Below are 16,181 nucleotides of genomic sequence, written 5' to 3'. Positions count from 1 at the left end.
TAGAAGAGAAGTCACCTGAGACCAACCTAAATGAAGTTAACATAGATTTTAAAAATTATTCTTGCAGAAGAACAGGGAGTGGTGGGAATAGATGAACAGATGGGAAAGGGAGAAGAGGAGAGTGAAGAAAAGGCTAATTAGGTAATTGAGGCTAAGAGGCTATTAGAGCTGACCCGGTGGTCTACTGGTAGTGCAATTCAGGGACTTGAATTTGGGACTGAGGTTGGTCCCTCGTTCCCAGGCCAACACTTGCTCCAAACATTACAAGGACTCAGTTTTATGGCCTGTATAATCCTGTAAGTATGTGTTCTCCAGTCAACATAATCTGGAGGGTTTGTATGTCAGATTATAGTGGAGACAGGAAAGAATAATAGAGTAAAATGTTGAATTTGCACATGAAGACACTAAAATACTATGCTAATGGGTAAATTATTTAATGAAATTATTTGGAATTCCTTTGAAGTTGCTGTCAGAGAAAAATCTGATTGAAATAAACATATTTTGAAGAGATTCTAATACTATTTATCACTGAACAGCCTTTCCTAAAATTTGTTCAGTTACACCATTCTCTCAAGCATGGTTTCTTTTTTTAACAGATAGTAGGTAAGGGAAAAACCTAAACTGTTATTTATTAGAAGTCATTCCATTACCTTGTTGCAGGCCAATTTGAAGCTGGTATGCTTATGGTCTCCCAGTCTCCTAACCTATCTTCTTTCTGATCCAGTCAGTGATATGCTTTCTTCTGGTTTTCATATGCTTACTTTCTCCTTGATGTCAGTATATTCAAACTGTCTTATGAAGTTGTCAGTAGACTCGTTCTTTTATGCCCAGAGAGTCTGGTGTAGGTCAAAGGCTAGGACAAGCTTTGCTATGTGGTTTTCAGATTTATATGCCGAGGTGGAGCGTTTCTTGTCCTCACCTTTTTCTGGTACAACATTATTCGTGCTAACTTACTTCATTTAAATCTCTCCGCTTCTTTCACAGTATTTGTGGCTACTCCTTCTTGATTGCTTCGAAAGAACCTTGTTTTTCTTTTCTGTGTGTTTTTTTCCCTAGTAGCTGCATTTCAGTACAGAAATGCTGGCTTCTGCATTCTTCTCTTGCATCTATGACTTCTTCAGAGGATCACAACACATGTATGGCTAAATTTACTGTATTCTTTTTGTATTCTAGTATTTTTGTGGAAAGTCAACTTTTCTCCTTCTCCTTTTTTCCTGTAAGCCCTGCACAGAGATATTGCTATTGAAACAATATATGGCTGGAACACCTGTGGTCAGTAGGCAAATCATATTTCGACAGCAGAGAAAATCGGCACCATTCATTATCCCCGCAGTTTAAAAGAGTGTTTCTGTAGAATAATTGCAGTATTGGAACTGCTGCTTCAGAGGAAAGTCACTGCGGTATAAGCTTTAGCAACTGGACAGAATAAACAAAAGATGGAGGAGGGAGGATAGTTTTGGTTATAATGGGAAGCAGAAGAGAAAAAAGAAGGTAAATCAGCTGCTTGTCCACTGGAGACCCCACTTGTACCTGCTGCAGGCAAAAGATTTTGGATTTCGCTAACAGCTAGCAGCTCCTCTAAGACATTAAAATGTTTTGTCAAAACATTTTAAAACAAAAAACAAAACAAAAAAATTTGGCACTGTGACAAATCTGGACCTCAGTGAGCATGTTTTACACTTAGGGGAGATAGACAGGGGATGAGTGATGGACAACACTGAAGGAAACCTCCTGCCACAAAGCCATATTGAGGTTTGGAGAACCTGAAAGAGCACTTCTCTTCATCTGGGGGATGCAATGTTGCCATGTCTTATACGAAGCTGCTTAAAAAGTCATTCACTCATTTTAAAAATTATTTCTTGCCAGCTCATAATTTAGCAGTCCTCCCCTTCTTAACGTTATGCTTATTCTGGTGAATCGAAGGGTGATGATTCCATTTCTGCCAGCAGAGCCCAGGGACAGGTTTTCAGCATTGCTTTATATCTCTTAATCATGATCTTCTAGTAGGGACCCTTCCATACTGCTTCACTGTGCTTCCTACATGGCACACCCTTTCCTCTGCACTTCTTGTTACTTTTAGGAGCAATGACTTTCACTGGTTCCTTCTGGTTTTAGGTAGAATGGTTTCATAATGTTTTTGTTATTGGCGTTATATTGGGGTTGGACTAGATGAACTCCAGAGGTCCCTTCCAACCCCATATCATTCCGTGATTCATTCTGTGATTCTGTTATGACAAACCTTGAAGACTGGTCCGTGGGCAGGGACCACGTTTCTGTGAGGTATTTTGCAAACGTAGGACAAAGGACATATCCTACTGCTATTTTCTATTTATTGTTTCTCACCACTGAATTTTCCCTGTCAGAACACTGCGCTATGTTGAAGATACAGTTTTGTGAAAACCTTTCTTAGCAAGTTCCCCCTGCATGTAGCCAAGCATGTAGGAAATGTGGGGAACTATTCCTGTAACATTTGCTCATGTGAATGTATTTCTCGGTTTTGACTTTCAAGTTCTAAAACAATGGTAATGTACTTTCAGGATATTTTTGCTATCTTAGTATCAGTTGATGGGACTGATTCATCTGATGTGCAGGTCTCATAAAAAAATAAAAAAGTATGCCAGGTTAGACTAGCACTGATGCAGGTACCCAGCGCTGATGAAGTTTTACCATCTTTATTACAAACATTTAAAATTCAGACATTAAAAATAATAGAATTAAATGCGTCTACTTATTGCTTAATTAGTTAATTAAGTTCTAGAGAAAAAAAAAATAGTAAAAAACCTCAATGTTTTCCCCTTGAATTTGTAAAGAATGCAGAGCTTCTACAAGCAATCTTTGTGAAGTTCATTTTTATTTGAATTCCTTAGCAATCTTTATAGAGGTTCCTTCATTGTTTCAATTAACATTAACCCTTGAAATCTGCATGCTTAATCGGTAGATTTCCTGATTTTTATGAAAGCCACTGAATTACACAATATTTTGATTTTTATACTTAGTAAGAAGTAACCAGGGATTGGTTGATGTGGAAAACCTTGAGGTGTTAAAAATGATAAAAATATTTGGAGAACATTCTAATACATATTAGCAAGAATAAAAGCAGGACTTATTTTGCAGTGTCTGAAACTGAGTTAGCTGTGCCAAAACCCGTTCAGTTGTCTGTAAAAAATATTTAACACCATCTGACATATTCACTGTCACTCCATGCTCTGTGAATCAAATATAAAATTATGTGCAAGAAAAAACCCTACAAACTTATTTTGTCACAAGTAAGCTAGGAATTTTGAAGATGGTCAGCTCCACTTGTCAACAAGAATAAGCAAGAAGAAAAGTAATGACTTAGACTAACAGAGAAACAAGTCAGGAAGACCTTCAATTTGAAAGGGCTGCCTCCCAGAAGAGGAGTTTGCAGTGCATGGTTAACTTCCTTATATTTTCTCCAGAGTTTGTTGGATTTGTTGTGGTGAGTAAATAGGGACAACCAGCTTTAAGAATAAAATTTGAACACTTAGAAGGAGTAGCTAGAGCAAGTATTTTTGGGTAGTGCCAATAAATAACCGAAGGTTATTTTCTGAAGTTGAATTAGAATCAGGTTTTCTGCTTCAAATGTCTTTAAAATTTAGGCATAGTTCCCTCTGGGATTGTGTGTCAGGCCCACCCCTTTGAATTATATATACAAGCTTGGAAATTTGTAAAATTTTAAGTTGTATCCCTCCATCTGGAAATTGATGGCAATTGAAAATGATCACCACAGTGTGTCACCACAGCTAACACTACATTGCAATCAGATTTACTTGAGTGTCTCTCTCCAAGTCAGATCACTTAATTTTTCTTTTGGCCATTGATCTTTTACGGCACCTGCAGCTTTTTGGTTTTCTGCCAAAGATCATCATTTTACGTTGAAGTCTACTGACTTGTATATGTCTGGCCCAATGCTGTAGAGGTCAGGAAATGAATAATTACTTCACGAGTGCCGTATTAAAAGCAGTCCAAAGACTGTTTAGGCTTCTCAAAAGTCATTGGGAATTTGGCTGGGGAAGAGCTCCCTGCTTTGGTCATGCAATAGGGGAGAAAAGCGCTCCAAAGATTGTTATTTTCTAATTATTTGTACTGAGGTACCACAAAAGGATTTGATTAGCACCCCTATGTGCTAAAAACTTAAAGAACAGATGCAAGAACACAGCAGCACCCCTGCCACCCCCAAGTGTTTGTTCCCCAAAGTCTTGATTAACTCCCAATTTTCAAAGAGAAGTAAGGTAGCAGAGAAAAGAAAAAAGCAGAGCAGATAATAAAGTTTGCCTTTAAGATCAAAATTATTAGAGTTGAAATTAAAACGATGTTCAAAGTAGACGTATAGTTAGGATAAAATTTTCAAAGCTCAGTTACGTGTAGTACCCCTCACTGCCTGTTGTAGTAGCAAGGAGTAAAATCCTGGGGCCTCTGAACTTACGAGGTTTTAGAAGCTGAAGGAGGACTCACATATATTTACCTTTTTGGTAAACTGACAAATTTGATCTTATATCATGCTGCCAAAACAGTAAATGTCCTGACTCCAGACTGCAATGTAGCAAACATATAGGAACAGACAAGCACATGTACATTCGCAGTTGGAGTAACAAATTTTCTAAGTTGAGTGTGCTACCTTGTCAGATAGAAGAAGACACTCAAAGCTACAGGCTCAAGCCTTTGATTGGCACTGGACTATGAGAGCAAAACCAGAGAGAAAATCTTAGTTTCTGTGCTTCCTTCTTCCTTTGACAGAAAGAATTTTTCATTTATCTTTATGACTAAGCAGTATAAATTTGTTTTAGAATGATGTAGAATACCAACCTTCATTTCTGTAAATGCATTTCTAAAAACAAACTGAAAATTAGTTGCTTGCATGTTATGCTTTCTGGCTGTACTTAGAATTGGGGTGGTTCTCCTTTAAATAACCATTCAGAAGCACTGAAATCCAGGCAGTTGTGTATCAATTAGCAGGGTGCATTTCTTAGTGTGAGCTGCCTGGAAGTGCAAAATGACAAATCTGAGCATTAAGCTTTCTACCGTCATTTTGCTTTCCTACATCTAACTACAAATCAGCTTCATTGTGACTTACAGTGTAAGAAGTTGGTGCGTTTCTGCAGATCCATGATAAGATATTTTTCTCTAGTAAGAAATGCAGTTAAGTTCTGCATTCTGAATCTGTCCCTGCCAGGCCCTAGATGCATTAGTATTCCACTGGCAGCTGCCTGTAGGTAGGAATATTGTTTTTGTCCATAACCAGAGGGAACAATCAGACTAAGCCGTTCCCCGGCTATAAACCAGCCAAAGTAATTGGGTTTAATTTTAATTTTTGTAATAGCTTTAAATTAATAGGAGCAGCTGCTGCCACAGTGTGTGGGTGTCCTTTTCCAGAAGGCATAGAACAAAAAAGGGAAAGAGTAAACAATAGTGCGTCTAGGACACAAAGGTTAATTCAAGAACTGAGCAATGTCTTTTCGTTATCAAAAACTCAGTTGGTGATATCTAGCACTGTGTCTCTTTTCTTTCTTTTTCTTTCCCTTTTTTTTCTTTTTTTCTTTAATTCCCTGATAAGATCTCAATCTGATTAGGCTACTGTGTGTAAGATGTGTTGTTGGTATCTAAACACTAACTCTCTCTATATGACTCACAAATAGATTAGCAGTGACAAAGTGCTAGGAGAGATAAAAATAGATTAGCAGTGACAGGAGTACTATTATAATTATTTTTGGAAGATATGGTTTGAATTAAGAGTTTGGGCACTTTCTGCCCTGAGAGGGTGAATTTAAACCTAGTAACTGAGGATGGTTTCTGCTGTTGTGTCAGACACCAGATAGTGAAATGTCAATACCAGATGTCCTAGACATCAAGATTAGCCATAATAGCCAAATGCAGCCATAAAGTGATGTGTCAAAGTGGATAATAAAACAGATGCTTAGCTTCTATAATGAAGGGGAAAGGGAATGAAATATCAGAAGTGCCTTTAATACATTAACAAAGTTGTCTTCAACTTGCTTAAAAGTAGAAAGTTATTGAACCAAGGAGAACTATGTGTCATTTAAACATTAACTATCAGCAGATGAATTTCAATTAGCATTAGCCTCTCTAAAATCCTGAATTTCCTCCTATTGGTCTCATTTTACATGAAATTTTTATAGCATAAAGTGAGGCTTGTCCTTTATTATTTCTCCCATGCTAATTTGGAAACAAATAAAGTTCAACAACTCAGCAACATACTGTTTAAACTTGCATTACGATTTGAGGACTGGGAGCTAGAATACATTTACCCACTGCCATATCATCTGCTTGATTTGAGATCAAATGAGGGATGTCCTATAGCACTCCAGAGTAAGGGCGAATGATAGAAATATGTTAAGATACTGGAGAAACCTATTAGGTTAGGGTACTGCATGCAGACGGCTGGTGGCATTTTTCCCCTACTGATACTTTTAAAAAAAATTAAAAGAATTGTTTTTCTGTCCTTCACATTTGTGGCTTAAAAATAATTTTCAGATCTTAGTGATAAGCAAGTGCCTTATTTAACCAAAAATACTGACGCAAATTCTTGAAGCCCTGAATGTTCAAGAACTAGGGCAATAAAAGGGGCAAATAAATTCTTATTTCAAGTCTAATTAACTGCATCACTGGCTCTTTATTGTGCTTTTTCAAGAACATCTCAATTCCTTTTTGTTTCTCTTTGTAGCTCCTGAGTCTTGCTGATCAGACTCCTTAACTGCTGCTAATTGGCAAACACGTACTTCTGCATAATGAGAGGGTTTTGTCCTCTATTTCATATTAGCAATGAAAGGCCAAAACTGATGGTCTGCAGTAGACCAGCTTCTCGGAACTATTACAAAGAGTCACATTACTACTGCTATGTCTGTAAATCTTATTATGTTTTCCCTCACCATGATCCTAGTTTAGCTGAGATCTGCTCCAATCGTTAGATGAGATCTGTTTATAATGTGTAATTGAATCAGTTAGAGTCTGCAGGACCATAGTGTTTTGTTGCCAAACATGACCGGTAAGTTAGTTACATCAAATTACAAGTGCATGGCATGACTAGAGAATCTCCTGTTTAAATAAAGCTAGAAAATCCATCTATGAAATGAAGAAAGAGTACAAACAGAAATATTGAACATCTCTAGTCCATAGTAAGAGTGTTTGACCCATGTCTAAATGTTACTCGTTGCTGTTGAGAAATAACAGAATAATTGAAGTTGGGTGAAAGATGTCAAGCAGACATTTGTTATTCCTTAAACAGATACCAGCTTGATAACAATGACATAAATGTCTCTATTATAATTATTTACCATCATGTATATTCATTTTTATCTTGTCAGCACTAGAAGCCAGAACTCTTGAGGAGGGCAGCAATCCAATTTGGAACCGGACCAAATACCCTTTTCTCCTGTGTTTTCTAATTTAGGCCCAGGTTATTTTCCATACCTGAAGTTTTTTGTTTGGATTTTGGGGGTTTTTTCCACCTCAAGAATTTATTTTTTCCTCAATTCATCAGCTAGGTGTTGATATATATCCCCTGACTATTAAGGATAATAAAACTATAAAGATGTCCTGCATTTCAGTAACAGTTTTGTCTATGTTGTCTTATACTGACATTCCTTCATTAATTATGCCTCGCCTCTGTGCTGGTGAATTAGGCCTGTAGGAGAGGATGCAGCCACGCTCCAGCTAGAGGATTGGCTGAAGCCTGTGTAGTGCTATGAGATTGCACCAGCTTGATGGCAAAGCAGAGGACATCTTAACTGCCTGTGTATCCTTTTCACTTCTTGGGAGTGGGTTTCTCTGGTTGTGTGATGCTCTCCCATGCAATGGTGACCCTGCCAGCCTGGGCTCGTGGAGAGAGCTGCGGTCCCTGTGGTGACTGGTGCACCGGCACAGTAGCTGGGCTGTGCACGGGCCCCTGGCATGGAGGTTGTCTGCAGGAGTGCTCTGAAATGCAAGTTCTGGCATCTGCTCGCCAACTCCTGATATGTTCAAGCTGTTGCGTTTCATTTGCTTTAGAGGAAATTTGAATCTCACGTAGCCTTTTTCCTCAGATTGCTTATGTCAACATATATATATATATGTTGTTTTTGTTTTTTAGGCAAAGAATACCCTCTAAAAACGTGTATTACTATCGCTGCCCAGACCACAGGAAGAACTATGTCATGTCATTTGCTTTTTGCTTTGACCGAGAGGATGACACTTACCAATTTGCTTACTGCTACCCCTACACCTATACTCGCCTTCAGCACTATCTTGACAACCTACAAAGGAGGAACATGGACTACTTCTGCAGAGAATTGCTAGGACTCAGTGTGGTAAGTAATGGGCATGCTTGCCAACGAGCAGGCTTCATTATGAATGTCTACCCTTAAATGCTTATAGAATGTAATTCATCATCACCGCTAAAGTGCACACATGTACATATTTGTTTTACTGCTATCAATGACACACGAGGTAGCACACCTGCATGGTGAAATATAGACAAATGCTAATTTAATTTCACATAAAATATTTCTTTTGCGATATGCAAGGCAATGCTAAATTCCCATGTAGGATCAATTCACTCTAAAGGCATTAAAAGATGAAACTGAAACAGCTTTACAGAAGAAATGTGATTTTTGGAGTATTCTGTCCATTCATCTTTCTGGAAGAGCTTTTCTGTTCAGAAGGAAATATGTGTCCTTGGAAATAGAATATAGCTTTTCTTGGTAAAATGATGCAAAACATACACCAACTACCTATTTTATTTACTCTTAGAATGTCTGCTTTGTTGATTTGAAATTAAAAGGGATTTAGTGGTCTCAATATAGATCCTAGTGGCCACATGAAAATGAAATGTGATAGTTCTTCTGGTGCAAGAAGGAGGGTTAATGGTAAGGCTGAACTTCTGCTCACTTTGCTATAACCTTTCTCTGAAATGTTGCCGGTCCTGAGGATTTGGAAAGCATGACTCAGCCACTCCCGTATCAACTCAGAAATCAGCGGATTGAAAAATAATAGCTGAAATCTTGCGTTGTGGGGTTGGTTTTTTTTCTTTTTGTGTTCTCAGACTTTATAGTGCACTTGTCACACATTCTTAATCTTTTCTCTGAGATTCAATTTGGTCTAAACTTGTAGTGTGTGTGTGTGTGTGTCAAAAAAAGAAAGCTGCAATTCCTATGAAGGCTGTTGATCCCAGCTGGGGCTTTAAAAAGAATCCGAGCATATATTGTGAAAATCAGAATGAAATCATATGTATAGCCTGCACTGGAATAAATAAAAGGCTTCCAGCATTAGAGCAAGCCATTGAGATCCCTACGGTGACGTAAAACTTAGAGGAAAAAATTAACTTATGGAGAAGAGGAAAAACAGAATTAAAAAAAAAAAGGGTTTTTTTAACCCTTTTGTCAGTTTAGTACAGTTCTTGTTTTGAAGATGACTATTACCTGAACTGGTATTAATTATTAATCATTCCGCTTAGAGGCACAAACAATTATAAGGGAAAGGGGTATTAAAAAAATGGAAAAGTAAAATCTTCAGAGGGTGGGAGGAAGGAGCACTATCATTTTAATGTGTGTAGGGCTTTAATTATTAATCTTAGAGGACAGAGCTGTCATTAATTCTATAATAAAACTGAATTTGTTTCCTTTCACTCTGAAAATAGTGTATAAACAGTCACATTTGCATATTCATCAAAACCCTGATCTGACTGATTAAAACACTGAGATAGAAGGATTTGTCTTTTATCTGCATTTTGACAGACAGAGCTGTACTCTCAAATCTTGTTAACATTGTGTTACCAGTAGTTGCTAAATATTATTTTTCATATTTCAGCAAACTAAACAAACAGATGCCATTCAAAATGTGGCAGGAAATGTGCTGTGTATAAGTCCTGATTTTATATCTATATGTACACACACAGTATGTTTTGCAGAAATCGATATGGTAACATTTTGCAGCTCACCATGCTGATCTGTATAAAAAGCTTCTGAATCAGGCTCTTGCTGTAATCTTTGTAAGTAACATTACAATCTCAGAGCATTTCTGGCTTTTCTCCACACACAACTGTCCTAGAACAGCTTGGTAATTTAATGTCTTTGCTGAGCTTGAATAGACAATTTCCATAAGTTCTCTGCAAGTTAAATATTTTAACATAGAGCTTTGTTGCTATCATACATCTTTAAATGGTGAAAAACAGGATCCTTCAGTCTTCACTGCACAGTGCTTCATCAAAGCAGAAGCTGGCTGTACTTTAGAGAATTGCGTGCCATATAGGATAGATTTAGAGCTATGAAAGTGAGCTCTGTCCCTGCTCTGGCCCCTTATGTAAGATAAGAGGAATCAGATTGGCATAAAGAGGCCCTTAAAAGCTCTATTCCTGGCAAAGGGACGATACCCCTGGTAGCACATGGTGAAAGGTAACTTAAAGCTGTTGTCTGAGGACAAACTCTGAAGTCCTCATGCTGGGCACGGGGCTGAAGCAGGGTGGTGCATTGGGGGAAGGTTGTGGCATATCTGTCGAGCTGCCATGTAGCCACCAATACCCTCTAGTTCATTCCAGGGGAATTTTACAGCTCTCCGAAGCAGTTTTTGATTGTGAGGCTGGAGAAAGGTTTCAAACAATTTAACTTCTCTTGGATTATGAAGTTTTGAACTGTGTTTCTTGGAGATAACAGGATCTTGCCACAGATCTTTGCGTTTTTTTTATTTTTCTTTGTCGTGGAACAGTAAAATGCAAGTCACAAGAAACGATGCTTAGATGATTACTCCTGAAGGCTTTCTGAGTGCACATTTTGCTGCATGTAATGTTTTCAAGGCAATCTAATTTCTAATCTAATTTCATATTTTCTCTAAAGAAAGTACTATGCCTCCATTAACTCCTTAAATACTTTTACTAATTCTCTGAAAATTGAAAGTGAAATATCAGTATGGGACATGTAATTGTCATTAGGATGCAGAATGGCAAAGTGGTTCAGAGCCAAATGGCAAAGATTCCCACTGCCAGTGTGAATGGATAAGTTAGCTGTTCTATTTCTGACCTTTTAATGTTTATGTTCTTCACTTCAGGGAGCTATCCCGAAGTCTAGATGTGCCAAATGGTCTTGAAAATAGTCTCTCCTGCAAGCTAGCTTTGATAGTCACCCAGGTATCATTTAAAGTGCCGTTTTCATTCTGCCATTGTTGGCCTTAGGTAACTTAAGACTTTCTGCGGTTTGTCCCAACAGATCATAAGTTCAAAATGTGTGAGCATTTTTTTAAACTGTGCATTTACTTTTTTGCATATCATTGATATGTCTGTTGTCTTGGCATATATTATATGATATTGTACAGCATAATATAATGGAAAATATTTTTTATATTTCTGTGAAAACATAAGCAAAGGCTCAATTTACACTTACAGTACCTATTTTATGATACTTATATGGTCCCATGTATGGTAACAGTTACATGTAGCTTTAAAACCAATATTTCAGAGTTGGCAAAATGTTTTAGTGTGTGTTGTCATTTGAAGGTGGTAGTCTAAATTACCTATGCATACTTGAAGTGTGTGGACAGCTGATGAGACCTGTAGCTCTACTAGTATTCCACTATGACACACAATAAATTAAACGGGTTTTGGTGAACCTGGCTCATCTCCTACGGCCCACTTTACAAATCGCCACTGGCTTGGCAATATTTTCATTACTCACTGAAAAGAGAGCCAAGATTAATTGGAGACAGATACTTCCTTTCACCCCATTAGGCAATGGTGCTTCCAAATTACACTTGAGGAGAACTGCAACTGCACATACAAACCACAAGCCTCAAAGGGACTTCCGCAGTACACAGAGACTGGAATATGGAATTCTGTTAAATTAAATATTAAACATACATATTTTAAAACAAGAAGGCAATATGTCTAATGTAGAGCTCTGTAAGTGAGCCAATCTCTTAAGTCAGACATGAGATACTGAGTGAAGCAGATTGGAACACAAGGTGCTTCATTCTGACTTCATGCCACCTTGGTGCATGCTTTTAATTTATGTAAGTTACTCGCGATTTGTGCTGTTATCAGATCAGAATGAGGTCCTAAGACTGTGAAACTGCACACCAGATGTCACATTGCTGGTTCATTGATCAAATATCCCTTATTTACTGTCTAAATGACTGGGCACCCCTGTAAAAATAGTTGATCAGTTTTACTGATATCTACTGGTCAGTTTTTAACTGCTCAGTTATGACTGTTTTAAAGCATGAAGCAAAGAAAATAGACAATTTTTCTAAGGTTAAATTTCCCATTTCTGCGTTCAGTGTTAGGTTGCATAATAACAGTTCTGTAAAAGAAAAGTATACTCCTCGTCTTCAAAAAAAAAAAGAAGCTACAGGCTTCAGTGTGATGTGTCATACCTTTGAAATCATGTTGGTATCAGGTTTTGTACTTTCCAATGGTTCTGACTGCAAATAGGTTGAAAAGTCATCTAAATGCAATTTATAGCAATTTACTTGGTCTGAAAAAGGCCACAGAAATAAAGCTTATAAAAAGTAGTCCCAACTTCTCATTTCTCAGAATCTAAAAGTGCACTTACATGTATGTTCAAGGCACATACTCTTTATTCAATGGGGTATCTATTTGCTCAGGTAGTACTGCTGTTCCCATAGCATTCACAATATGGATGTCATCCTAAAACCCTATGTGAGATTTTAAATGTTCCTATGGATATTTTCTTAGCTGGGTTGAGTATCAGCAGAATTAGAATTGGACCTAAAAATAACAACACCAACCGTTCTTTCCGAAAGAAAATACAATTTATAGTATATAATAGCACAGTACGCTACCAGGGAAATTATAGAAATAACATGAAAAATAACAGGGAACTATTCTATACCACCAGTTTTAAGGAAAGTTTCTGTGTTAGAATTTAAAGGAAGTTCTGGGAGATAAACTAGCTTGTGGGAATCATAGACAGGGAAAGATAGGCGAAACTATGCTACTGTTGAAAGTTACCATCTGTCTGTAGGATATATACAACTGTTCATGGTAAAAACAAGAAATACTTTGGTTTAATTTGGCAGCAATGCATAGTTTTAGAAAAACACAAACTGAATAAAATCATCATTCACAGTTAATATTGTTCAAGGTTACTGAATGTATAAGCTGGTTATTTCTTAAATTCCGGAATGAGCGCTGTTTCATATAGTAAAATAATTTCTAGAAGGATTTGTATACATTGTTGTTTATCTAACTCTGAGTACAAAATCTTAAATTGGGAAGAAGGGTTCAAATCTCAAGTCATTTTTACAGCTCACTTTTATAACTACTCTTACCCATTTAAAAACTCTTAGAAAAAAAATGCTCGGAACTTCACAAAAAGGGAGCTTTGAGCGTAAACAATCCACTGAGTTAAGAAATCACCTGCAGAAAAACTGTGATGATCCACTTTATAAGAAGAAAACCTCCCAAAAGGAATGACAGTAAATGAGTTATATGTGGTGGTGTTAGACTACACAGACAGTTTTCCTGCCTAGGTCCCATGTTGCACCCTTTCATCCTATAGACACACAGGGAAACGCTTGGAAAGTCAGTGACCTTTCTGAAGCTTTCACTGGGCTTTCTGTAGCTGTGCAGGTTAGCTTCTTGCTTCATGCCTCTTCCATTTCCATGTCAGGGTCTTCATCTCACCTTTGCTCCATACTTGTCCTTCATCTGGCTTGCCCTTTCTTTGCCTCAAATCATAAAATCATAGAATTTTCTAGGTTGGAAGGGACCTTTAAGATCATCAACCTAACTCTGGTTAAAAAAAAAACAAAACACCACATTACCAAACCATATATCTATGTCGACCCGTCTTTTGAATACCTCTAGGGATGATGCCTCAACCACTTCCCTGGGCAGCCCATTCCGATGTTTAATAACCCTTTCAGTGTAAGAAATTTTCCTAATATCTAATCTGAACCTTCCTTGGCACAACTTGAGGCCATTTCCTCTTGTCCTGTTGCCTGTGACTTGGGAGAAGAGACTGACCCCGACCTCTCTACAACCTCCTTTCAGGTAGTTGTAGAGAGCGATAAGGTCTCCCCTCAGCCTCCTTTTCTCCAGGCTGAACGACCCCAGCTCCCTCAGCCTCTCCTCATAAGATGCATTCTCCAGACCCCTCAGCAGTTTCATTGCCCTTCTCTGGACCTGCTCCAGCACCTCAATGTCTTTTTTGTGGTAAGGGGCCCAAAAACTGGACACAGTACTTGAGGTGTGGCCTCCCCAGTGCCGAATACAGGGGGATGATCACCTCCCGAGTCCTACTCACCACGCTGTTCCCGATACAGGCCAAGATGCTGTTGGCCTTCTTAGCCAAATCTAACCTTCCCTTTTCCTTCTTTTCAGTTGTACTTTCCTAAGGTAACTACAAGAAGGAAGTTGTGCAATTTCTCTGATCCTCTTATGTTACTTATTCTGCTTTGTTCTTTCCCATTCATTTCCCTTATGTCTCCGAGTTGTGAAGGGAAAATCCAAAATAGTTGTTAGGTCTTTTAAATACCAGGTCTGCACAAGGGAGTCATGTTCTCTTCTGTGCACTCGGTGTCCCTCAATCAGTGACCTGTCTTCCCTGTCCTTACGTCTTTTGTGCTTTCTATTTGCTCCATCCTCTGATATGTGCACCTGGATTTCCAGAGAATCTGGCATAATATGAAGCATAATTTCAGGAATCAACCTGGAAAGGAAACATTAATGGTCTAGTCACTTGTCCTGACATACCTAAACTGACACCCAAGTGCAGGAAGGGTCTGAATCCTTGTTTCATGGCAATGGCAAATTTCAGTTAAGAGTTAGATTTTACTCATTCCTGTTCTCAGCACTTTCTACTGCTTGCTTGGGTGCCATGCAGCTCAGTGGGATAGCTGTAATCCCAATAGGAAACAAACTGGTTTTGTCCACACAGTCAGTTCAACCCCCAGATCTGGGCAGCTGCCTTTAGTTACTGCACCCTAGGTTTTTGGGGACAGGGAGCACCTACTTTACTTCCCGTATTTAGTGTCTTGCTTACTAGAACTCCTTTTTTGGTTGGTACTTGGGAAATAACATAGTACAACCAGTTAATATCATTCTATCAAAAAGCAAGTCTGAGATCCTGTATATACAACAATATAAGGCTTTTTATGGTTTTAAAATTTACCTAGTTGCCCTGAAGGACTAGCAGATATTTTGAAGATATGCATGGCCCTTAGAAAGCGGTGAAAACTCTGGAATACATTCATTCTTCTTTCACTTCCATTTACAGAAATTTGTTTTCCCTCTTTTGTAGCACAGCATTAAGCAATAATTACCATGTTGATAGTGATGCTGAATGTACTTGCATGTAGGGGAAATCGTGCTATGTGGAGCTATTAGCTACATTTTCCCCGTAGCGCTTTACCACACTGACTCTGCTGGGATTTTGACTATGTTTGAGTTGGTTTCTATTTAGGTCTCCTGAGCGGTGTCTGTGTGATGCATCTGTGGGGCTGTAGTTGTATTTTAATCTGTATTCTTTGACAGTAAACCCAGAAGATGGTTAGCCTTGCCCACATTACTTGTAGGGCTGAGACCTTGGGATTGAAGGCTTCTCTAACAATTTTAAAGTCTGCTTAGTCCAAGGGATTTGGATTTATGCCTTTTAATTTAACCAAAGAAAGAACTATTTATTGATTTAGCTTTATACTAGCTACATAATGTAAATATAATGTATTAAAATCTCTAAATACCTTAGGCAAAATCTTGTTCACATAATTTATGTAAACTGAACAGTGGCTCTGATCCAGCAAAACACTTAAGCATAGATTTAAACTTAAGCATGTTAAATAGTCCTGTTGAAGTCACTGGCACAGTTCATGTCATCAAGTTAAACGTGTGTAAAATTGCCTTTAAGCTCCAAGGTCAGAACAATCAACAATTTGCAAGATCAAGGCCTCGTGCCCTGATATTTTGTCTTTATCTTGTACTTCCACTATAAAAACATGAGTACACGGGAAAAAAAAATTAAAAAAACCCTGGACTTTAAGCCTAGATTCTCAGTGTTTCCAGACAAACTACTTCTTACAAAGTAAAGAGGAGTAGTGTTGTTTTCAGTATTATATAAATGTAAATGGATCTGGCTATTGGTTAACTTATATTTCAGTTCTTTTTAATTGGTGGTTTTTTTGGTTTTTTTTTGTTTGTTTGTTTGTTTGTTTTGGTTTTT

At 37.9% G+C, this 16,181-nt stretch overlaps 1 protein-coding gene across 1 annotated transcript in view; it reads left to right on the top strand.

Annotated features, from left to right (window-relative positions):
- Positions 1-16,181, top strand: part of AGBL4 (AGBL carboxypeptidase 4) — a 948,845-nt gene that overhangs the window by 360,483 nt on the left and 572,181 nt on the right. Inside the window, exon 5 of the mRNA XM_074151806.1 lies at positions 8,108-8,324. Within this exon, the coding sequence (XP_074007907.1) occupies positions 8,108-8,324 (217 nt within the window). The remainder of the gene's footprint in view (positions 1-8,107; positions 8,325-16,181) is intronic.

This window comes from Numenius arquata, chromosome 8 (genome assembly GCF_964106895.1).
Source record: "Numenius arquata chromosome 8, bNumArq3.hap1.1, whole genome shotgun sequence".
NCBI classification, from domain to species: domain Eukaryota; kingdom Metazoa; phylum Chordata; class Aves; order Charadriiformes; family Scolopacidae; genus Numenius; species Numenius arquata.
The sequence above is the reverse complement of the archived record's forward strand: the minus strand, read 5'-3'. Positions and strand labels throughout refer to the sequence as shown.